Raw genomic sequence first — 24,615 nt, 5'->3', positions numbered from 1 at the left:
ACACTTTTCCAGAATCTGTCTACTTCTCACTGTCTCCACTGCTTTTACCTGGTTCAAGCTACCGGGATTATTGTAACAGTCTCTTGACTTGCCTCCCAACTTCTACCTTTGCCCCCTAGCAGGCTGTTCTCCCCACAAGAGTCAGATTAATCTGTTAAACGTGTGGGATTGTGTAACTCCTCCAACAGCCTCTCCAATTTCTCCAAGTCTAAGTCCCTACAACCGTATTTTGCCCCCACCTCATTTTCTACTCTCCCTTTAGCTCAATGTTCCAGCCACTCGCTGACCTCCCTGCTGATCCTTAAATGGTCTGGCGTGAGGCTCGGGACTGGGGCCTTGGTACCTACGGTTCCCTCTGCGGGGAATGATGTTCCCCACATCGTTCTTGCTCCCTTGCCGCAAAGGTCATCTTCTCAGTGAGACCTTCCTTGACCACCCCGTTTAAAACTGAAACCACATTATAGCTCCCATTCTCCTTTCCTGTTATATTTTTCTCTTTGGCACTCATGCCCATTTAACACACCATGTATTTTCCTTATTTATTTTTGTCTCTCCCCACCAGAATGTAATCTACATAAAGGCAGGAATTTTTGTTTACTGTGTTCACTGCTGAATCCCCAAGACCTAAAACAGTGAATGTGTCCAATGAAGGGACAATAAAACGAAACAGAATGAGCATTGACCACGTGAGGCTCCACGGCAAGGGACACACAGGTAATAGCTAATTTTTACAGAGGAGGAACCTGAAGCACAAAGAAGCAGAAGAGCCGTGATTAGAAACCCGGCTCTAACGCAACAACGTGTTCTTTCCTCCAGAACCCGGCGCCTCTCCGGTGCTGTCAAAACCCAGAACGAGGTGGAGAGCCCCGAGCGCTCGGGGTCCACGCCACCCGCCCGCGCGCAGCCCGAGAGCGCGAGCGCCGGGGGGACTGAGCGGCTGTCGGAACCGAGGCAGAATCCGCTGGGCAGTAGGCGCCGCCCACTTTTTTACCGATTGGCTTTAGCTACCCGGACTGGGAAAGGGATGCTGTCTGGGAGGGGGATGTGGGAGTAGTGGAGCTTCATCTTGGAACGAGCGGAGGCTTCCCCGCCGGAAATCCAAAGTCAGGCTCTCGGTTTCCGCCCGGAGGGCTTTTCCCGCCGCTCCCGGAAGCTGCGCCCGCTGCCCGGGTAACGGGCCCCAGCGGCTGCGGCGCTGCGGTGATGGAGCAGGAGGAGGCGGTGAGCGAGCCGAGCCCCCGGCGGCCCGGCGGCGGGGCAGAAGGGGGGTGAGGCCGAGCCGAAGGGGCGGCGGACGCCGGCGGCGGTGGGGGCGACCACGGGCCGGAGGGGGTCGGGGCGGAAGGCTTCGGGGCGGGGAAAGGGATGCGGCTGGCGGGGCTGGCGGGCCGCGAGTGCTCGCGTATTTGGGAAAGAGGCTGGAGTGTCTGGCCGGGTGAGGTTGTGGGTGCAGGGAGGTGGGGTGTTGGTTGGTGTGGGTGTGTTTCAGGAGGAGGTTGAAGTTTTGGGTTCTGTGGGGTGGCCACTTCCTCTAGATGGGACCACCCCCAAGTCTCATTGGATGCAGGAGGTGGGGCAGGGAGGCCGGGGTCGGAACCAGAATGCCCCCAGGTAACCCCGCTCTGTCTTTCTGGGAATCCTTGCCGCGGCCTTGCGGGGGGATTCCATGGTCGGGTTTGGGTTAGTTATCAAGACGGGGTCACTGAAGACTTGACCAACTTGTCGAAATAAATTTGGCATGCATTTTGACACACTTCATGAAACGCCACTCTTTGATGGTATTAGAGGAATATTCGGTAATTAGATCATCGATAATACGATTTCACACACCAGAGAGTTGGGAATTGACAATTTGGTGCCAGTCTACGTATGTAGAGAAGCATTATGGCGATAGAAGGCCTTACTCACTGTAGATGCTCAATAAATGTCTGTTGAACGATGGTTAACGTCTGTAGATGCCAAGTTAATGAAATTAACAATTAGAACTCACCGTTAGCATGTATGGTTACGAGTAGGGATCATGTCTGTTTTGCTCACCAGCAAATCCTCAGCACCTAGTTAAGTGCCTGGTACATGCATAGTTGGTACTCCTTATATTGCTGAATGAACAAATTGAAATTTGAAACAGCCCTAATAAAACTCTGATTTCTTTGTGGTGGGTGTGTGTTCTTAGTGTCCTGGAGGAAGTTCCAGATGGTATGCTATTTCTATTTTTTAAGTCTTCTCTGTACTTAAATCTTGTTATCTTTTTTTCCTCACAGCATTTTCAAGGAGTTTTATTTACTCATTTTTTTTCCCACTTTGCCCCTACCACCTTTTCTTCTTCTTCTCCTCCTCCTCCCCCTCCTTCTTCCTCTTCTTCCTCTCCTCCTCCTCCTTCTCCTTCTCACCCTCACACTCTGCTTATTTTAGAAGCATTTCTCTAATAGTTTAATTTGGTTTCAAACTGCTCAGACTGAACTGCTCTTCTCCTTGTTTATAGATAATCTCTCTGGTATGTTTTCTGTTTTCAGTGATTATTTATAGAGTAAAATTGCAGGGAACCTTCTAAGTAGAACTGCAGGGTTTAGGTACAATGTATTGAATGTGGTTTTCCTTTTCTTCTACAGAAAGAGTTCAAAGAACGCTGTTCTCAGTGTGCTGCTGTCTCTTGGGGTCTTACTGATGAAGGCAAATACTATTGCACTTCTTGCCACAATGTTACAGAAGTAAGTAACAGATGTCATTTATGAATTTGCTTGTGCTTTAAATATTGCAGTTTCAGCCTATGTGGTATAGTTCCCCCTGAAACTGATTTATTTTAATTACTCAGGCAGTGTTCAAATACCAAGAATGTAAGCAGTCCTCAAGTGCTTACACAAGGGTTAAAGACTTTGTAAATTAGATTTAGGATGAGCTTTGAATTTATGTTGGGCCATACATATAAATGTTTTCCTGACTCAGATTGTATAGTATGTATATGAGGGGAAATAATTAAAATTGCACTTAGAAGATGGTGCATTCATTTTTATTAGCTAGTACTTATTTAAGAGTTTTTAATGTATTGTGGTAGCTGAGAGATTTGGAAGATGGAATGTTAGAAGGATCGAGGACTATTGGGAGCATAGGAAATATACTTCATTGTCATTATATCTTTGTACAGTACCTTACACATTACAAAGTGTTTTCTTACCCATCAATTCATTTCTTCCTCGTAACAACCTGTGAGGTATGTATACTATTGTGCCTATCTATAGATGGGGCAAGTAGGGCTCATCAGTTGAGTGAGTTTGCCGAAGTCACATGGACAAAAAGTGTTGAGCCAAAACTTGAACCTCAGGCTTCTGACTCCAGTGTTCATTTTACTCCACCTCACCTGCCTCATAAGGTGGAGATTGGCATGCTGTCCTGTGGGATCCTGGTAAATGAGGCTACCTTCATGCTGCGAATGCTAGGTCCTGTTCTGGTTACCACACCTTCAGGGCAATATAACCAAAATAATCAAGGGAGTGGACAGCCTGCTACTGGACGGGCTAAACATGCCAGGACTCTTCTCTCTGGAAAAGAATTTGCTCAAAGTCTACAGAGCCAGGAAGGAACAAATATATTGCCTTAGCCGTATAGGCCTATATAAGAAAGGCTTAATTTGGGACAAATAAAAGTAGCTGTGTGAACTTCTTCTGGCCAGGATGGAGTAACAGGAACCTACCTTAAACAACTAAAAGCCTGGACAAAATATATGAAACAAGTAAAAAAAATTTTTGTCATTGAGGAAAGTGGTTAATTTAGCTTGTAGCTCAATCACAAAAGAGCTTTGCCTTGAGACAATCATTGTTCTTCAGTCTGCTTCCCATTTGGTGACACAGAATATTAATAAGATATGTGCTCACTTGGTGAGGTTGTCGAGGTGATAGATGTGTTCATTACATTGTTTGTGGTGGTGGTTTCATGGATGTACATACACACATACGCACAGTGGATTGTACACTTTAAGTGTGTGCAGTTTGATCCTTTGCTTTGGTGTATATTGAGGCATTAATAGCTTTTGCTTTTGTACCAGCAGTGCAAATGTAAAACATGGTGATGGAACATGTGTCTAAATGGACTGTTTATCGTTAGCAGGTGAAGTCAGCATATACTATTTTTGGAGAAATTAAACTACACATTAACTAATTGCTTTCTTTTATTTCTGTCTTTGATGATGTTTGTTTCTGTCTGATAAAATCTGCCGCAGTCATTTTTTGACTTGAAAGATGCTAATACCACTATTTCCACATTTAAAGGTCTCGGCCTCTATGGAATAACCTGTCAAGAATGCAGCATTCTTGAGGGTGGGCCCCATCTTTCTACAGGCCTGGAACCTATCTCGGTGCCTCCCATGTGGCAGGCAGAGCTGTGTGTTGCACAACCTCCGCAGTTCTCTTGGCTTTATGGCAGTCCAGGCATGTTCTTCATATAGAGTACGACACGATCGGTCCTTCCTGGAGCATGGGGGTGGGTGTGATGGTACTGAAATCCAGTGCGTGGGGAATGGCCAATGAGACAGTGGTTACACCTGCAAAGTGTGGAAGTCGTGATGCAACTTTTCCTATTTTTCTGCTCCTTTCATTGCCTTTCAACTTACTCTGTATATAATCCTCATGTGTTAGATACTCCACCATCTGGAAGAAGGCCCTCTGAATAGGTGAAGGAATTAGAATGTTTTCTTGATTGATTTTATATAGAAAAAAATTTTTCAGGTCTTAAATCTGGCCAATTTATATTATAGACATTCTTGCAAGTATTTCATGGGTATTTAATAAAGGTGTAAGCTAGAATTGTGTGAGTTTAATAGATTTTTATGATCATAAGAGCAGTCTTATTGTAGAAAATTTAGAAATTATGAAGATGAAAGCTAAAATGACCGGTGATCTCAATACACACACTTCTTTCGATAGCTTCCATTTAGTCTTTTTTTTTTTTTTTTCTGTGTATGAGAAGGGAAAGGGGATGTGGGTGAGTACCACTGAATCTTCTATCTTAATAAATATTTTCCTGTGTTATTCTAAACATTTGTGGACATGTTAATTGACTGTGTAAGTATTCCACAGTATAACCATTCATTAATTTAATTAGTTATAGCTTCAGTTTGGATATTTAGCTTTTTCTAGCTTTTAGTTATTTCATATTTTGTCTAATCCAGATTTTAAGCCTTTTTTTCCCTGCCTACTCTTGATAGGTTTTACCTGTTTTTGCTAGGTAATTCCTTCAGTGTGTATTTCTGACATGTCTTATTTTCTCACTGTGGCCAACCCAGTCCACCAGAACAGCTTTGAATGTCGTTTCTGTGGAAAGAGAGAATGTATTCTAAAAATCTTGTTGTTAAAGACATTTCTTTTGTTCTTAATGAAAGTTGCTGATAAATTTCATTCCAAATCTCTAAATTTAGACAAATATATAAATGTTCCCTGTTGGTTAAAAATCTTCACCTTTTCCCCATCATTTTGACCTAATGCTTTTATATTTTGGTTGTAAGAGAACCAGAATCTTAAGTACCAGCCCTTGAGAGCACTTGGAATTGAAGACTTTGGGATAAACTGTACTCTGCATTTAATCATTCTAAAATCCTATAGGTTTGATTAAGAATAAAAGTAGCAGACTTCCTAGGTGGCGCAGTGGGTAAGAATCTGCCTGCCAATGCAGGGGACACGGGTTTGATCCCTGCCCCAGGAAGATATCACATGCCGCGAAGCAACTAAACCTGTGCACCACAACTATTGAGCCTGCACTCTGGAGCCCATGAGCCACAACTGTTGAGCCCATGTGCTGCAACTACTTAAGCCCACGCGCCTAGAGCCCGTGCTCTGCAACAGGAGAGGCCACCGCAATGAGAAGCCCATGCACCACAAGGAAGAGTAGCCCCCACTCTCTGCAACTAGAGAAAGCCCATGTGCAGCAACGAAGACCCAACACAGCCAATGAAATAAATAAATTAATTAATTTTAAAAAAGAATAAAAATAGCACTTTTATAATTTCATAAATAAAGCTGTTTTAGAGTATTATTCAAACATATAGAAAAGTAGGATGAAACTAATCTGTATGTAGTTTAGGCATTTCTGACAACAATAAATATGGAAATTATTTTAATTTCAAAGTATGTTTTGGATGGAGGAAAAAAGTGAATAAATTTGACTTTACGATTGGTTTCAGACAGTTAAAATTTGCTTTAAAATAAAAGTGTATTCACTTGAGAGACATCTATTTAGTGTTTACTGTGTTCCCAGCACAGTTTCAGGAACAGAGAAGTTTTGAATCAGAAAGTAACATAAAGGCTAACCAGAATGTTACTCTTTATCCAGTTTTCCCAAAATGTTACCATCATTGGTCCTGGCAGTCACAATCTGGTTCATTATAGGTCCCAGAGCATGGTTGGAAATATATTTAGGGAGATGTGAAACTATCTTTTTGTGGTCTTCTTAATGGTCTGCTTTTGTTTCCTGCAGAGATCTAGGGAAGTTATAAACACTGGTGCTATTCCTAATACTAAAATACAAGCCATCAACCGGGGACTTAAAAGAAAACGAAAACTTGGTAAGCTCTTTCTTCATATGTGCTTAGCATTTTTCAGTCATGTTTTCACTTTCATGATTTGGGGATATGGAATGGAATTTTAAATAGATTCTAAAGAAGTTGCTAGAATTTTAAGCAGGTAATCCAAAGTAAAGTGGATAATTATTGATAAAATTTGAAGCAGATGTCTTAAAGCATATCCATTTTTTATTCTGCTTATTGTTAATGACTTGATTTTCCAGTGGAGCAACTATCATGCAAAAAATAATAATAGCAAAGGGAGTGTACTTCCTTTTATCTGTTGGCATTTTTTTTTTCATTTTATTTATTTATTTATTATTTCTTTTTGGGGGTACAGCAAGTTCAATCATCTGTTTTTATACACATATCCCTGTATTTCCTCCCTCCCTCAACTTCCCCCCAGCCTCCCCGTCCCAGTCCTCTAAGGCATCATCCATCCTCGAGTTGGACTCCCTTTGTTATACAGCAGCTTCCCACTGGCTATGTATTTTACAGTTGGTAGTGTATATATGTCTGTGCTACTCTCTCACTTCGTCTCAGCTTCCCCTTCACCCCCTGCCCCCCAAACCTCGAGTTCTCCAGTCCATTCTCTGCATCTGCGTCCTTGTTCTTGTCTCGTCACTGAGTTCATCAGTACTGGCATGTGTTTTTCTGTTCTATCTGTGTTATCTAGTATATGATTTTCTGTGCTTTTAAAGAAAATGCTTATTTTCTGAAATGATTCAACTATGGAGTTGTCAGGTTGGGCGAGTTAAACATGATACTTAGTTTTCAGAAATCCATTTCTCACACCAAATTTTGAACACACCCTTTTAAAATAGGGAAAATTATTTTCCATTAAATAACCTCAGCATGGGTGTGCTTTGAAAGGTAATCTATTTCATTAATCCAGTGAGTACATATAATTAACCATTGTTGAGGAGAATCTGAGGTAAAGTTTAGCTGATGCTTTTTATTTCTGTGACTAATTGCCTAGGGCCAGATTCTCAGGTTTGAAACTGGGCTAATGATAATGATGGACTCTTCCACCTGAGGTAGCTTGAAGGATACACACATGAAATATATTATACATATAAATGTTAATTAAATATCTATATAAAATCATTGCTATTCTTAGATGAATAACAGAGAGAATGCCTAAACACCAGCTCATGTTCCAGTTTAACCTTTAGTAGTGACTATTTTTATTAGGCTAAACCTGATTAATTTTAATTAAATTTTGTTAGAGTAAAATCTGATTAATTTGGACTTGACCTATCTAAGTAGTTAAAATTGTATATTTTAAACTTAAATTGTTGAAGGAACTTCAGGTGCTTCAAATTAAATGTTGAGGGCCTTATAGTCAACCTCTTTGTCCTTAGTTTCCTCATCTGTAAAGTGAGAATGTAATGCCATTTGTTATATAGAGTAGGAACCCAGACTTAGAATTTAAAACACAGCTTTATCAGTTTGTCAAAACAGTGTGCAGGAAGGAGAGACCACACGTGAATAGAGCTTGGGGAGTTTAAACTCTCTCAACGTTGGAATGTGTCAAAATTGCAGGCTTTCTATTTTACTCCTGTATAAGCTAAGACCCTTTCCAGAAAGTGAGTTAGCAGGGGTGGGAAGACCTTGTGACACTGAGGTAAGGGAGGGCCATAGGAGTCCTGTGACATTCTGCAGGGGAGAGGGCCTCTTAGAGGCATAGTAACAGACTTCAGAAGCTGTGCTGATGATGTACTTTTCAAAGAGTTACAGTATTTGTCCAGCAGGGCGGGGTAAAACATAAGGGTCTTAGCAGACTTTAACATTTCCTTTACCTGGGAGTTTTATTTAAACATGTAGCTTTGTCCATTGTAGTGGCAGATCTCTTCACAATCTCTTAAGGTTGTTTTGAGGTTGGAAGAAAATAACCTACTTAAAATACCTGGCAGCTAGGCCAAGCTCAAGCTTAGTTTCCTTGCTTTCAGTTTCACCCTAGAACCTAGAACCATCTTGAGAACAGGAGAATGCTGTTGATGAGTTTACTTTCCTTGTATGTTCTTATTGCCCTGTCCTGCGATCCTGGAGCTTCACATCTTCGCTTTTGTTCATTTATTCTCCAAATACGCATTGTTCCCTTTCCATGTGGGTTGGAACAGAGGATTCATAGAAGCGGTGGCTGAGTGGAAGCAAGAGAGTATAAGAATGGAAACTCTACTCAGGAGTATGAAAAAATTCCAGTTGAAGTGTGTAAAATACAGTTATAACTGTGTAGTAGCATTACATTTAATAAGTTAGGAATGCAAATATCTGAAACCTGTCATTTGTCATTTAGAGAAAGGCTGGGATTGGTATGTGTGTGAAGGTTTTCAGCACATACTTTATCAACAAGCAGAAGCTTTACAGACCCTTGGAGTAGGCCCAGAGTTAAAGGTAAGTCCATTTGTGTCTAGATGTTAGCTTTGTATTTTGTTTGAAGAACAGTAGATTTAGAGTGAAACTAAGGAGAATAGGGCTGTCAGTAATAACATTAGGCCTACTAGAAGGAATCATTTTCCTGATGATTTTGCTTTGATCTTTTTCTTAGACCAGCAGTTCCCAGGTGTGCTCTACAGGATGTAAATAAGCAATATATCCAAAAGAAAATAAGAAAGGTTTTAGTCTTCAGATGTTTAGGAAACATTGGGTTAAAGTAAAGCAAATAACTTTGCCTACTTATTGGTGCCTTTTATGTGTTAATGTGCTTTTTAATTTCCTAGGGGATGTATCAATAGTATGCATTATTCACAGTCTGAGAGCAAAATCCTTTGGTGCGTGTATTGTGGGTAGCATCCATCAGGACTTGAGTTCCAGAGAACGTGCTTTGTGAAGTAATACATTAAACCAGTGGTTTTTAAACTCGAGTGTGCATCAGAATCACCTGGAAGGCTTCTTAAAACACAGATTGCTTGACCCCCATTCCAGAGTTTCTGATGAGTAAGTCTGGAGGAGGGCCCAAGAATGTGCATTTCTACCAAGTTTCCAGGTGCCAGCACTGCTGCTGGATTCAGCTCAGTTGGAGAGAGGGCTTCATGCATAGGTGGTGGAGTAAACCCGCCACTATGTAACAATGTGCTGGTAAATGCCAGGAAGAGCAGAGAGAAGGAAGAAAGATCAGTGCCTACTGAAGTCACCAAGAAAAGGTTCACAAAGTAGTCTCTGCTGTTCAAACCAGTGTCTGCGGGAGGCAGGCAGGCAGAATGACCCATGGGCCAGTGCATGGCCTAGGTGGACTCTGAGCCCTACCCCTGGCAGCCATTGCATTAGGTAAGACTGCTGGTCGTCTGGGCTTTGTGAACCCCGTTTCTCCTTGCATAGTCATCCTATGTATAAGTGTTTTTTAATAAAGTGTGGTTTTGGGTAGTTACACCAAATAGCTTCAGTGGGGCTTACACCTATATAGCTTTCTACCTACTTCATTGGGATTAATCTTGAAAACGGTTAACCAATGAGTATAAATTAACCAATGAGTATAACTGATTAGACCTGACCAGGTAAATGGTGCAGGAATGGCATTATGGTAAGAACACAGGCTCCGGAACAGAACTGACTCCAAATCCCATTCATGGCTTTTCTGCTTATTGGCTGAGTCATTTTGGCAAAGTTCCTCAGTTTCTTCAGTGGTAAAATAAGAGACCATAGCGATCTTGCAGGATTGTGTGAATGCTTATGGATGCCCTGTACCTAGGAGGCGATGAGTAAATGGAAAAGTTGTTTGTTTTACTTTCACTTGGATGGGGTCGGGGGTGGGGTGGGAGGGGGTGTCATCAGTAGGTCACTAAACCCAATAGCAGCTTTTCCTCTAACTAGAAGTGTAGTCACATAAGTTGCTTTCTTTCTCTGAATCTTAATTTACTTAGCTTGTAAAGGGAAGGTATTCAACTGGGTGACTTTAAGGAACTAGTCCCTTCCTTTCCTAAAATCTAAGATTAAGAAGAATTTATTCAGTGCTTCCCATATAGCTCACATTGAGTTGATCATTCTTTTTAAGGAAATTTAGGTAAGAAAGGTAAGAATACATTTAGATGGAAGCAGTATGTAAAGTACAAGAGAGTAGAGATTCTGTGGTACAGATGTACCAGTATGTTTTTTTTTCATAACCTGAATCACCACTCATTTCCCTTCTACCTTAGAATGAAGTTTTACATAATTTTTGGAAGCGCTACCTTCAGAAGAGCAAGCAGGCATATTGTAAAAATCCAGTTTATACCAGTAGAAGGAAAACTACGGTAAGTCACAAGTCCGAAAAGTGGGACCAAAAGACGTGGAGTGAGAGGTGGAGATGAAGATGAGGTTCAGCCTTACCTGGGTTTGTGATGCTCGTCAGAGGATTTTGAGTGAAGAGGTTTCCTTTATGGTCCAGAAGGACAGGGTCACTGATCTAGACGTTGAAATTAATTTTGACTTCTTGTTTGACCAGTAGAAACATAGAGATATTTGTGATTAAGTTTCTAAGTAGAAGCTTAAGGAGTTTCTGCCATTGTACTATTAAAGACTTTTTTGCATCTGTTATTCTTTTTGCTTGGAACACCTGCTTACTTCACCTGGCATTTCAAGATTCAGCTCAGTTGTTCAAGATTCAGCTCAGTTATCATCTGGGCACTTTGCTGCCCTACCCCTGTCCATCAAAGAAGTTATGTTTTTAGCAGTTTGCTACTAGTGTTCTGTCCATGTGCCATGGATCATTTTCTTTGGGGTAAGGGTGGATACCACTGCTGAGAAACGCGGGTTTGATAAGCTCTGATGTGTCTTAGGTGTGATATTTACTGTCCTGGGCTGAGAAGAGATTCTGAGTCTCTTTGACATACATTTGTTAAGAGCTTAGAAACTTGGCCCATGGTTTCCTTGTTTGGTTGGGGTCTCATAGGTTCCACATGCAGAATTTAGTGACCCAGCAGCGAAATAAATAGGTCCTAAGAATGAGAAGTTTAGAAATAGCAGGTGGAGCAGAAATAATGATAGTTCAGTTTGAGACAGCTATTGGACATCCAAGAGGAAATGTCAGGTCCTCAGATACACAAGTCTTCAGTTCAGAAGAGAGGTCTGGGCTGCAGATACAAATTTGGAAGCTGTCAGCTCACACAATAATCAAATCTAAAATGCTGTGGTTTGTAAGGTGCACCATTATTTTAAGTACTTCCAAGAAAAGATAATGCTGCAAATTAAGTCGTGACGTGCCACTGACTGTAAGATACATCCTGATTTCAGGGATGTTACAACGTGGTGGAGACAGGGGAGTGCGTTGCAGAATTGAAAGCAATGTATGCAGTAAATGGAATTTAAAACCACAAGACCAGATGACATCCCTGAGGAGTGAAGACAGGGAAGAGGACCAAGAACTGAGCTCTGGGCCACTCTAGGGTTAAGATGTCTGGGATAAAAGGGGAAGGAACCAGCAAAGAAGTCTGAGGAGCCACTGGTGAGGGAGGAGGAAAGCCAAGCGAGTGAAGGGGGCGTTCTGGAAACCAAGAGGTGGGGAGCCGTCACCCAGGAGAAATGCTGCCTCTAGGTCAGGAAAGAAGAGGGCTAAACATTGATGAGTGGAGCAGTGGGATCAAAAGTTTACCTGGAATGGGGGACTGAGAGGAGAGGAATTGGAGACAGCAAGTCTGGACAGCTCTCAGGACCTTTTGTTGCAAAGAAGTACAGAGAAATTGCGTCGTAGCTGGAGTCAAGGAGGGTTTTTTCCTTTAAGTGGAATTCATGATGGTGTACTGATAGGAATGATACAGGAGAAGGAACAGAAGTGAGTGATAATCTTTGAGTGGAGAGAGGGGTGGGTCGGGTGCACAAAGGGAGGCACTGGCTTTCGATGGGAGCCCGGACAGCACACCAGAAGAATCTGACAGGGCAGAGCACCTGGCGGAGCTGCTGGCAGACAGTTGCCTGCGGGAGTCTGTGGAAGTTTCCTCAGGGTTGCTTCAGTTTTCTCAATGAATCTCCGCTTATCAGCCAGCTTTATGGTTGCCTGGCCCCTTGTGGACTCGCCTGTCGGAGATGTGCTTGACAGAAGACACAAGCGTTACCCTGTCCCTGACTTTTTTGTCTCATTCTCTTGTGAGTTTCTTTAATATGAGCTTTATCTCCTCATAATACGATCAAGTTTCTTGGCCTGCATGGCTGAGAGCATGGCTTTTTGACTGTGATCAGTTCCCCAAGATAATGTCAGTTAATGAGGCCTTTGGGTAGCCAGCCAGCTGACCTTTCTTAGGGACACTCTGACCACCATTTCAGCAATACGTGTGTGAAAAATTAAACAATGGTAAGAGATGATATATCCTTGTCAAGCCTGGGTATGCCTGGAGTCATCATTGACACCTGGTGTTCTTACGGTGTTGATACTAGAGCTACAAGAGAGGTGTCAGGTACAGGGAGAAGGAGGCCTACATATCTGCCTGCTTCCTTGCTCACGCTTGTTTGGAGCCCTTCTCCAAGAAGCATTGCCGGGAGCTGCTGGGGAGCAAGTGCAGAAGTCAAGGTCGTTCAGTTTCAGGGACTGGGCAGACGGCTGCAGGTCTCTAGAGGGGCTCCTTTTCTGGTATTTGTGATGCTCAGGAATTGTTTGTTTGTGGAAATTAATTGTGTTGTAAATTCCTATATAATCATAATTTATATTATTTTACAAAATAGGTATCAGAAGATAATCCAAGTCATTCAGACTGGGAGAGTGAGCCTGAGCTGCTCAGTGACTTGAGCTGTGCTTCTTTTGTTGAAAGCGGAGCAGAATCTCAGCCTGATGTCCACACTCAGAAGCCTTTCCCCGTCATCAAAGCATCACAGTCAGGTAAAAATGAGAATCAGAGTACCCCGAATTTTAAAGCTGGCAGTGCATCTTAAAAATAGTCCAATCTCTTCATAGTCCAAGGAAGGGCACTGCTTGGCCTAGCGAGAAAGAATGGCTTGTTGAATCATATGGCAGGGAGAGGGTAGACTAAGTGAAATCGTAGTGCAGTTTTTAAAAAGGTACATTGTCTCCACATGAGTTTTTGGTGTGATTTTTAAAGGGAGCCAGATAGTAAATAGATCCAGAAAGGAGGCTATCTCAGTAAAGACAGGTGTGGGCTCAGAACTCTCAGAGAGAAGTTGCAGCCGAGAAACGATAGAGCTTAGCTATATGGGAAGATAGACAAGCGTTGAAGAGAAGTTGCCCAATTTCTCAGCATAGACAAATGCAAGCTGAATAAAAATTACCATATTATGTGCGTGTCTGTGCATGTGTCTTACTTTCTGATTTAATTCTGTAATTTAAAATAGATAAAGAATATATTTAAGGTTATAGATATAGACCTTCTCCTCAAAGCATTTATTCATGACTTTAGTTGTTTCCACACTCCTTTAAAAAAAAAAAGTGGTGGAAAACAGAGCTCAATGAACAGACCAAGATTTTATTGTAGATTGCTAGAATCTTGGTGTGTGCTGATAGAGTTTTTTGGAAGATAGCTTCTAAACCCTGTTAGGGATTGTTGAAATCTGTATTAAGCGTGCTTGTATAAAACTTTCAACAAAACATTTCTTGTGGGGACTGCTGCTTTGCAAGCTCCTCGCCCTCCAAAGATTAAAAATTCCTTTTATCAGCATATCTGCATTTCTTTTTGTTGTTGTTGTTTTCTTTTTCTTTTTCCCCCTTCGTATATCTGCATTTCTTGTTGGACTGCACAATGACAGATATCAGCTAAGTTATATTTTGTGTCCAAAGAAGCTAGAATCATAGGATAAGTGGGTAGCATGAAATCTCTGGAGTTTCCTTCTCCATGCTTTCAGGCAAGCCTGACTCAAATAGTCCCAGAGGACCAGGACTCTAAAACCATCCAAGCCTTTTAAATAAAGCATCATGGTTGTTTACATATGTTAGGGGGTTTTGTTTGTGTGTTTGTTTTTTAATAAATGATGATCCTTAGAGCCTTATTTTCATTTTTACATTAAGTGTGACTATTGAAACAACTCTTATTACAAAACTATAAAATGCAGCTATTCATGGGAGTTCCCTGGCAGTCTAGCGGTTAGCACTTTCACTGCCGGGGCCTGGGTTCAATCCCTGGTCGGGGAACTAAGTTCCCACAAGCTGCAAGTCGTGGCCAAAAAGAAAAAAAGGCAGATATTCATAAAGAAAATAAAATAACCAGTTATTGTACCACCCCAAAATAACAACTGTCATTATTCTACTACACTCCAGATGGTTTTTTATTCATGTATATATAGAGAGAAAGGGAAAGAGTTTCATTATTTTGTTTTGCAAAAATGTGAACTATTTCTTCATTCTTTAAATTTTTTAATCAAAGTTCTACGTGCATTAATTCAAATACATTGATAAGACGTTATAATAAATTACAAAAATAACAAATAAAAATAAATTGCAGTCCACTGTCTCCCCCAAATGTCCTGTTTCCAAGGGCATTCATTTTCAACTCTTGCAACCTCCATATCTCTATATCACATACTTCTAGTACTACATCTTGATTTCTGGTTTTGGACATTAGAGATTAAATTCCCACCATGGAAGACAAAGCCTTAGCTCTGTCACTCATCCTTCACTGCCCTCCCTCCCCACGAAGTTACCAGCGCACAGTTATGAATTTCTCATTCTCTATCTTTCCAATATAATTTTTTACTAGACCAATTTATGGTGCTTAAATTGTAAGTGTATAAATACTATTTAGAACTGAGCCATGTAGCTTACTATGATTAGTTTTTCTGTACAGTCTTTGGTTTTTCCAGAGTTGATAATTGTTATTTGTTTAGTTTTCTATTTATTTGTTGCTAATCTATAATTTATTACTAATTATCTCCACACTTCCCCTCAGTTCTGAAAATCTCTCAATTCCTTGGATATTCTGTCAATTTCATCTTCTGTAATAGAATTCTGGAGCTTCTGACCTGCCCTGATCTAGAATGATGTATCTCTAGACCTGTGTGCCAGCTGTCTTTTTAAATTAATTAATTAATTTATTTATTAGCTGTGCTGGGTCTTCGTTGCTGTGCGTGGGCTTTCTCTAGTTGTGGCGAGTGGGGACTACTCTCCATTGTGGTGTACAGGCTTCTCATTGCGGTGGCTTCTCTTATTGTGGAGCACAGGCTCTAGGCGTAGGGGCTTAAGCAGTTGCAGCATGCGGGCTCAATAGTTGTGACGCACTGGCTTAGTTGCTCCTCGACATGTGGGATCTTCCTGGACCAGGGATTGAACCCATGTCCCGTGCGTTGGCAGGCAGATTCTTAACCACTGCACCAACAGGGAAGTCCCCCAGCTGTCTTTAGGATCTCCTTACCACCATCCCGAGGATTCTGTCACCTCTCGTTAAATTTCTTATTTCCTTGATCTCACTTCATTCTTGGTTCACTCCCTCATTTTTGTAGAGCATCTTTTCTTATTTTGCCGAGGATATTAATGTTATTTCCCACTGATCTGAAAATTTGTTTGGCCTTGCCTTTTTATATAAGAGGATTTCTTCAAGTATTTAGGGAGCCTACAAGGCTAGTCCTGTTTAAGAATGGAGATTGTAAAGTTGATTGAAACTTTGTACCCATAGTAAATCTTGTCAGCTCTGCTCTGGTTTATTTTCTTAGTGAACCTCCAGCATTGTCATCTTTAAATCTTTTCCCCCTGAGCTGATCAGATTTTCCATTTGGAGAGTATAATCCTGTCTGTTCTAGGAACTGGGTGGGAAGATGGCCTCAGGGGAGGAGGGAGTTGTCTCAGTACTCAATATGTGGGACTTTCCTGGTGGCACAGTGGTTAAGAATCTGCCTGCCAGTGCAGGGGACATGGGTTTGTTCCCTGGTCTGGGAAGATCCCACATGCCACACAGCAACTAAGCCCATGTGCCGCAACTACTGAGCCTGTGCTCTAGAGCCCACGAGCCACAACCATTGAGCTCCACATGCTGCAGCTACTGAAACCTGTGCATCTAGAGCCCGTGCTCCGCAATAAGAGAAGCCACCACAATGAGAAGTCTGTGCACCGCAACGAAGAGTAGCCCCCACTTGCCACAGCTAGAGAAAGCCCATGCACAGCAGTTAAGACCCAATGCAGCCAATCAATCAATCAATAAATAAATAAATAAATAAATTTATAAAAAAAAATACTCAACGTGTAAACTTTCACTTAATCCTCCTATTTTCAATAAGATACCCCTACTCTCAACTGTGTATGTGACTGACATGCCCCATGCCAGAGAACCCTTTATTTTACTGTCTCTAAAGGAGAAACTTCCAATTTTCTGGCACAACTGAGGAGAAGCAGTCATTTGGCTGCATGGAGTTCGGGGAGGAGTCTGGGTGTCTAACTTCTTAATCAGACTTTCAAGCAGTCCTCCAGGTATTAGTCCTACTTCGCTCAATTTCCAGAGGTACCTGGTTTAACCAATTCCTGAGCTTTCCTTAGAGGTCTCCAGGGGAAAATTAGATTGATTTCTGGCTTTCCCTACTGCTGGCTGTGAATCCACCTCTCTCAGCGCTGCTAAGACAATAATCATCTGTCCATTTGCTTTCAGCTTTTAAAATTTCATTGCTCTTGTCTCCTTTTCCATGTTATTTGTTCTTGTATTTATATCTTTTAAAAATTTTCTTTATAATTGAAGTGGGGCTGAGCAGAGCCTGATGTGTGTTTTCAATCTGCTATCTTAACTGGAAGTCCCTACATGTTGTTATATATATAATATATTTAGAAGTTTTTAACATAATATTTTATGGAAATCTGTGTCCTTGCATATTCTTTTAAACAGTAGTCTTCAAACTTTAGCATACATCAGAATCACCGGGAGGGCTTGTTAGACCACACTGGTAGGCTAAATAATTTGCAGCTCTAATAAGTTCTCGGGTGATGCTAATATACCTGGTCCAGGCACTGTACTTTGAGAACCACTGATCTAAAGCATTGTGTAAATTGTTATGTAGTGTTCCATTGCATGGAGTTCCTTAATTAAATTTCTATTCCAATCACTTAGGTTGTTTAAAATTTTTTTCTTACTATCAACAGTGTTGCCACAACATACCTTGACCCTGAATCTTTGGATGTTTTTAAAATCATTTCACTAGGATGAAATCTTAGAACTGCTAGACTGTTTGTCACCAAATGTTTGTTAAGTTCTTCTTCCGTGCTAGAGGCTGTTCTCAGCTCTGGAGAGTTTGCCCAGGAAAGCTGGGAGTCTTTCAGGGTCATTCCTTGTCCTGCTTTTCTATCTACCCTCACAGCTGACCTTAAACACCAGTTATATCCTGACGACTCTAAAATTCCTATCTCTTGCCCGTCCTCCGAACTATAGGAGTTGTTATGTTCAGCTGCCTACTGAACATTTCCATTTGTATGTTTAATAAAATCTTACACTTGTGCAATTTCTTGATTTCTGATATCTTGATTTCTCTTGTCAAACCTGATCTTTTGCCATCTTCCTTGTCTCAGTAGGTGGCATCTCCATTCTTCTTGTTGCTCAGTCCAAAACCCTTAGAGTGCTACTTGTCTTCTCTTTTTTGTTCTCATAGTTCACGTCCAATCCATCAGCAAATCCGTTTGACTCTGCTTTCAAAACATGTCCAGAATCCAGCCATTTCTCACCATCTGCAGGCTCACCACTCCAGTACAAGTGCCCGTCATTGCCAGCCTGGAGTTGTGGTCTCCTGTGTGCCCACCCCAACTCCACTCTTCATAGCAGCCACAGTGACCTTGTAGAAAACATAAATGAGATCTTGTTGCTCTTCTGTTTAAAACTGTCCAGAAACTTCTTATTGTACTTAGAAGAAAATCTAAAGTACAAGTCATGACCGACAAAGCCCTTTAACAATATGGCTTCTTACCCTCTCCTGTCATCTCCTACCACTTTCCTCCCTCCCATGGTGATCTCGCCACACTGGCTTCCTTGCTGTTCCTTCAGGTTGACTCTGCTGACATACTTGGTGTTCCTCCCCAGATCCTTAAGATGAACTCTGAATTCATTCAGGTCTCTGCTTGGGTGAATCTTCCGCAAGAGGCTTTGCTGACCACCCACGTAAAATAAAATAGCACATGTCTCTTCCCTTCTCATCATTTTGTATGCCCCTCCAGTGCTATTTTTCTGTGTTGCACTTAACCCCTGTCTATCTTTTTTTTTTTTTTTTTTTTTGGTTTATTTACTGTATCTCACTACTAGTATGTAAGTTTTATGAGAGATGAGATATTGTATACTGTCATTTCCCCAGACCTAGAAGAGTGGAGCAAAGAATGAGGTGCATAAGTATTTGTGGAATGACTGAGTTGAGGATGAAATAATGCCCCGTGGGGGAGGATGCCTGGAGGATGGGAGTGGGAAGGGTGCTGTCTTAGCTAGTGTTTGGAGAGCCTCTCAGAGAAGGGGACATGGGAGTTGAGGTGTGACTCATGGAATTACACATTTTTGCTTTGCTTTGTAATTGTTTGTCCTTTTATTTATTTGAAAACTTGTTCCTGTTCCCTATAAAAAAAATTCAAACAAGACAAATCCCTCTTTAAAATCTCAGCTCATCCCACTCCCACAAAGAACCAGCAGTTACCTTTTGGACCAATTTTCTTCTAAATCATTATTGATCTTTATTGCCAAATTGCTCTTTGTAAAGATTATATCAGTAATTTAAAGATATTTAAAATACCTCTTTGGAGTTTGCTATTTCCTTCTTTGTTGTCCAAAAAAGTTGCTTCCACTTTTAAAATTCTCCATTTGTCCCTTAAGAAACAGCATCTATCTGTTCTGGGTCTCTTGATGGAGTCGAATATTCACTACGGAAGGAGAAGGGAATTGTGAAGATGACTGTGCCCCGGACACTGGCTTTTTGCTATCTGTCTTTACTTTGGCAGAGAGAGACAATTACTCTGTCAGATCTTCTGAGGTAAGCTGGGCCTCTCATATAGTGATGCTTTTGCTGATTATCTGTGTGAACTAGGGAACAACCTTTGGATATTTTGGATTTTACAAGGAGGCCTAAATTAAGGAAGGGAGAGATTGGGCAGTCTGAACTCTAACTCTGAAGTTTAATTCTCCCTGGGCTAATAATTCATCTCCTTGGTTTCCTTATTTATATAATGGAAATAATACTATTTATCTTACAATGGGGTATTAGAAAATTTGTTATCTAATGTGAGTAAAATGCTTTGAAGATGAAAAGTGACATTTAAGTACCTGAGTAGTATTATTAAATATTTTTCATTTTTAAGAGAGAAGATGAACAGATGACCTTTACATTGACAGATGTTATTAGCAGTTACACAAAAGCATACATTCGTGTTATTAAGAGCTAAAATATAGGTTGTCTATGTTTATAAGCTAAAATGGGAAACAAAGCTATTAAAAGATCCTGTGTAGATAGTCAGCATTTACATTTTTCAAGATGATCTGCAGGGTTTTATAGTTAATAAATTATGGTGTTCTATGTAAGAATTTCTCATTAAATAAAAGATATACCAGGGCTTCCTAGGTGGCGCAGTGGTTGAGAATCCGCCTGCCAATGCAGGGGACACGGGTTCGATCCCTGCTCCAGGAAGATCCCACATGCCACGGAGCAACTAAACCCGTGTGCCAAAAAACAAAACAAAAAAAAAAACAAAAAAAAAAAAAAGAAAAGATATACCAAAGTCATTAATGTGTTAGTTCTTCCGTTGCTTAATATGTGTTCTAAATAATAACATTTGACTTTTTTCAGTGTGTAGAGTGATTTTAAGAGCATAGATGTAGAACCAGACTCCTGGGTTCAAATCCTGGCTCTGCCACTTAGGTGTTATAGGACCTTGAGTACATTATTGAATTTCTCTCCGCCTCTGTTTCCTCATTGGTAAAATGAGCCTAATAATAATATCTACCTCAGAGGGTTGAGACTACTTTCAATAATCTGTACTACATGAAAAGCACATAGTGCCTGGCGCGTAACAGGAGCTCAGTGCTGGGTGGTGGTGTTACGTTTCTCCATCGTCATCTTCATTACCGGCACTAGCCCCTTTGGTTAAATAAAGCGGCTCCAGTAAATGAGGGTAGTGCCTTTGAATTTGGACACATCAACCAAATAACAAGGCTTTCCTCAGATGTGATTAACTGTACATGCAGATAGTCCATGATTCAGTGAATTTTACTGTTAAGTTAAAAACCTCATCTTGTTCTGTATGCCTTCATGGGTGATCTCATCCTTTCCCAAGGCTTTAATTACCGTCTATATGGTGATGACTCCCAAATCTGGATTTCCAGCCCAGACTTGTCTACTGAGGGCCAGACCTATATATTCATATATTCAGCTGCCTGCTGGACACTCCTTCATCATCTTTCTCCTCAATCCAGCTCCTCCTCCAGTGTTTCCTCTCTTCCTAAGTAGCCTGCACCCTGTTGCATCCCATACAGGCACCTGAGGCTCATCCTTGACTCTTTCCTCTCTCCATATAGTTAATTATTATGTCCTCCCAGTGATAGTTCCAGAGTAACTCTCAAAACCATTTCTCCCCCATCCCCCTGTCTCTGTCTTCACCTGGATTACTTAGCAGCCTCCCAAGTGAGTCTTGTGGCACTCCTATCCATTTCCTCCTGATAACCAGAGGGACCTTATAGAAACAGCAGTCTAATCATGTCATTGGAGCTGGATAAAAGGGCTAGCCTTCCTACCCAGGGCAATCTGTGAGGAGGTAACACAAGTCTCCTAGAAATCTAACAAAATGGAGAAAATAATATTTGCCCAAAAATTCTTCTCAGGGAGAGTATTCTATGTGGTTGGAAGGATGGGATAAGATCCTACACCTTTGTCTGTCTCTGTCTCTGTCTCCCCCCACCCCTCTGTCACCCTCCTTCCTTTCCTCCCTTCCCCCTCCAAGGGGAATTCTAAAGTGCCTTCGGGGAGATTAGATCTAGTTAGCTGGAGGGCTTTTATTTCACTCTGTGGGACATACAAATTTGGGACCCAGTTTAATTGCTTGGAGCAGTAGGAGAAGAGACTTCACCACTGACCCTTTCTCTGCTTCTCTTGGTAAAGAGCCCTAAGTCACAGGCTCTTCTCAAAGTGTGGGCCCCTGGCCAGCAGCATCTGCATCACCTGGGAATTTGTTAGAAGTGCAAATTCTTGGACCTATTCTAACCTTCTGAATCAGGAGCTCTGGGGACAGGGCCTGGTCATCTCTGTTTTAATAAGCTCTCCAGGGGATTCTAATGGATGCTAAAGTTTGAGAACTACTGTTGCTAAACTTTGAAAAACTATTTAAAGAACATTGATTTAAAGAGAATACAGTATTAGCCTGGCCCCAATACCCATGTATCTTATACTGATCCTGCATGTCACTTCCCTTTTAAATCCTTTAGCAGCATCTGTAGTCCTTAGGATAAACTCGTAGTCCTTAGTAGCCTTTAAAGGACCCTGCCTACTTAACAACAATAATAATAATTAAAAATAGCCAACATGTATTTGTTCCACAAATTTTCATTGAAGATCTACTATATGCAAATGTTATTCCAGAGTCTAGACTCTTGAGATACAGTTGTGAACCATATAGATCAAGTCCCTGATCTCATGAAGTTTAAATTAAAACATGATCAAACAGTGAGTGCTGTTCAAAAGATTGAAATAGGATGACATGATAGAGAATGACAGATGGCTGCTCTAGACGGGTTATTAGGGAAGGCCTCACTGAGAGGGTAGAATATAAGCTGCAATCTGAATGAAAATAGAACCAGCAGCTGAATATCAGAAGTACTAGCATTCCAGATAGAGGGACATTGCTAGTGCCAGGCCCTGTGTGATCAAGGAGCAGAGGAGGCTGGTGTGATGGGAGTAAGAATTTGAAGGAGGGGTAGGAAGATGAGGACGAGGAGATAATAAACAGGAGTCGCACGTAGGTCTTGGTAAGCCAAATTAAGAGTTTGGATTTTTTTTTTTTTTTGAAGTATAGTTCATGTACAATACAGTTCACCCTTTTAAAGTGTACAAGTCAGTGGTTTTCAGTATATTCACAAGGTTGTGCAACCATCAGCTCTGTTTCCAGGACGTATTCATCCCTCCAGAAGGAAACCCTATACCCATAGGGAGTTTGGGTTTGAGTGTAATAGGAAGCTACTGGAAGACTTTAGCAGGACAGACACGATCTGATTTATGTGTTAAGATCACTCAGGCAGCTGTGGGGAAAGTGGGTTCTAGGTAAGCATGGGTGGAAGCAGGGAGACCAGGTGGTCTTTTCTATACTTAAAGCAAGAGGTAGTGGCTTGGATTAGGGTGGTGGTGATAGAAATGGAATGAGGTGAAGGGGTTCACGGTATGTTTTGCAGGTGGACTTAACTGTAATGCAGTGCTTCTTAAATTACCTGTAATGAAGAACCAATTTGTTAAATTTCCAGTCTGTCACAGACTGAAACTTTTGAAAAATACAATGATATTACAAGTAGAGACAGTGTTTCCAGGGGAGGTTGACTGGAGTAGTGGTTTGTGGGTTAGGAAGGGCACATGGGATGCTATTAGTCTGTGCCCATCCCTCTTTCTCTGTTCTTTATTTTTCTTCTTACCATTTCTTCCTACCTGACACACTATAAATTTCACTTGTTTTGTCATCTTTCTCTTGTCACTGGAATGTAAATTCCACGAGAACAAGAATATTTTACTGTTTTGTTCACTGCTCTATCCCCCAGCCTAGAATAGTGTTGGGCATATATATGCAATAAATTTCTGTTGAATGAATGAATTGTAAATAAGGATGTATAAATGTTTATTTATGTATATGTGCTAATTTCTTCAAGCTCAATAATTTACTCAAAATATTTGATCAGCTACTGTGTACCAGACATTGAGGTGGAGTGGTGAACAGATGTTCCTTTCTTTAATTGTTCTTCCAGTGACAGGCACCTGCCGTGCACTGCCCTAGGTACTGGGGACCGAATGGTGGGCAAGGAGGTATTCTAACAAGGACAACAGGGGTCAAGGAAGGTCTCCCTGAAGAAGTGATGTAAAAGATGAGTAGGAGCTAATCATGTGAGGCGACCTAGGGGTAGAAGAAATGCCGTGTCTGCAGGCCTGGTGGTACATTGACAAATAAAATAAACACGCCTTTTAGAAATATTTTATCTATTTAGGCAGAAACTTAAGAGATTATTAGGTAATCAACTAAATGTTTTCTCCACACAAGGGCACAGAGGATAATAGAAATTTTCAGGTTAATTATCCTTAAATATATTTAGGATACACAATATACTCAACTGATTCTTACCTTGTCTTTGAAATACATTTTTACCTCTTTTGTTTATTTTGCCAAATCAGTACATATCTTTTATTGAAACTCTTTTAAAAAATACAGATTTGTTGAAGAGGAACATATTCCTTACATAAATGCTTTTCAGCATTTTCCAGAAGAGATGAAATTATATGGGCGTGACAAAGGAATCTTTGCTATAGAGGTAAGTTGTTTTCTTTTCTACTTTGTAGTCACTTATAAGACACAGGAGTAGTTTTGTGATTGATATTCCTATTCTGACTTATTTGGTTTTGGAGTTTTAAAAAATGTCTAGTTTTTGTTCTATTCAAATATGGACCATTAGTCATAATTTAATGAAGAGTAGACTTATTTTTTATTTTCCTTATGTGTCCTCTAATCCCTTAGGCTATCCTCAAAAATACAGCTATAGTGTGAGGTGTGTGCATGGCAAATAGGTGTATTGCTGAGACTAAACTTTAGAAGTTTTATATAGAGACCGTTAGGTAATTTCAAATTTAAAAAACAGTGTTTTTTTGTTGTTATTTGCATGCTACCTTGCTTTGGAGAAAAGAGATGAAAGTTATTATGTTGTTTCAAGAGGCGCTATTTTAAGCCCTCTGCTTGTGCTAGCCGTCCTCTAGACTGCTTCTCAGACGTCTCCAGTGGCAGGGCTTGTGGCCTTTGAATTCTGCGCATCTGCCACCGTGCGTGGTACTCAAGGGCTGTCTCCTCTTCACCCTCTGTCAGGAGGGTTTCGGTGTGCGGAATGTTAACATTAAATGTTGTCCTCCATTTGTCCACTTAAGGAATTATTTTCATAGGCTTTCCTGACCTTCACAACCTTCACATTGTTTTCAGTTTAATTCAGGAGACATTTGTGATCCTTCCTAAACCCCTGTATGTGTATGTGGTTCAC

The 24,615-nt window shown here is 41.1% G+C and overlaps 1 protein-coding gene across 5 annotated transcripts in view; it reads left to right on the top strand.

The window, feature by feature from the left end:
* The first annotated feature begins 1,172 nt into the window (after positions 1-1,172).
* Positions 1,173-24,615, top strand: part of TAF1B (TATA-box binding protein associated factor, RNA polymerase I subunit B) — a 54,844-nt gene continuing 31,401 nt past the window's right edge. Inside the window, exons 1-8 of one of the 5 annotated variants that reach the window (XM_057742016.1) lie at positions 1,173-1,221; positions 2,610-2,708; positions 6,463-6,550; positions 8,847-8,944; positions 10,684-10,779; positions 13,181-13,334; positions 19,225-19,381; positions 23,802-23,901. In XM_057742016.1, the coding sequence (XP_057597999.1) occupies positions 1,204-1,221; positions 2,610-2,708; positions 6,463-6,550; positions 8,847-8,944; positions 10,684-10,779; positions 13,181-13,334; positions 19,225-19,381; positions 23,802-23,901 (810 nt within the window). In that variant the 5' untranslated portion in view covers positions 1,173-1,203. Of the gene's footprint in view, positions 1,222-2,609; positions 2,709-6,462; positions 6,551-8,846; positions 8,945-9,302; positions 9,818-10,683; positions 10,780-13,180; positions 13,335-19,224; positions 19,382-20,118; positions 23,902-24,615 lie in introns of those variants that run through there. The other 4 variants (XM_057742012.1, XM_057742011.1, XM_057742013.1 and 1 more) reach the window with 4 other exon arrangements.

The sequence above is a fragment of the Hippopotamus amphibius genome, chromosome 7, assembly GCF_030028045.1.
Source record: "Hippopotamus amphibius kiboko isolate mHipAmp2 chromosome 7, mHipAmp2.hap2, whole genome shotgun sequence".
NCBI classification, from domain to species: domain Eukaryota; kingdom Metazoa; phylum Chordata; class Mammalia; order Artiodactyla; family Hippopotamidae; genus Hippopotamus; species Hippopotamus amphibius.
Note: the sequence above shows the minus strand (reverse complement) of the source record. Positions and strands in the feature narration are given on the sequence as shown.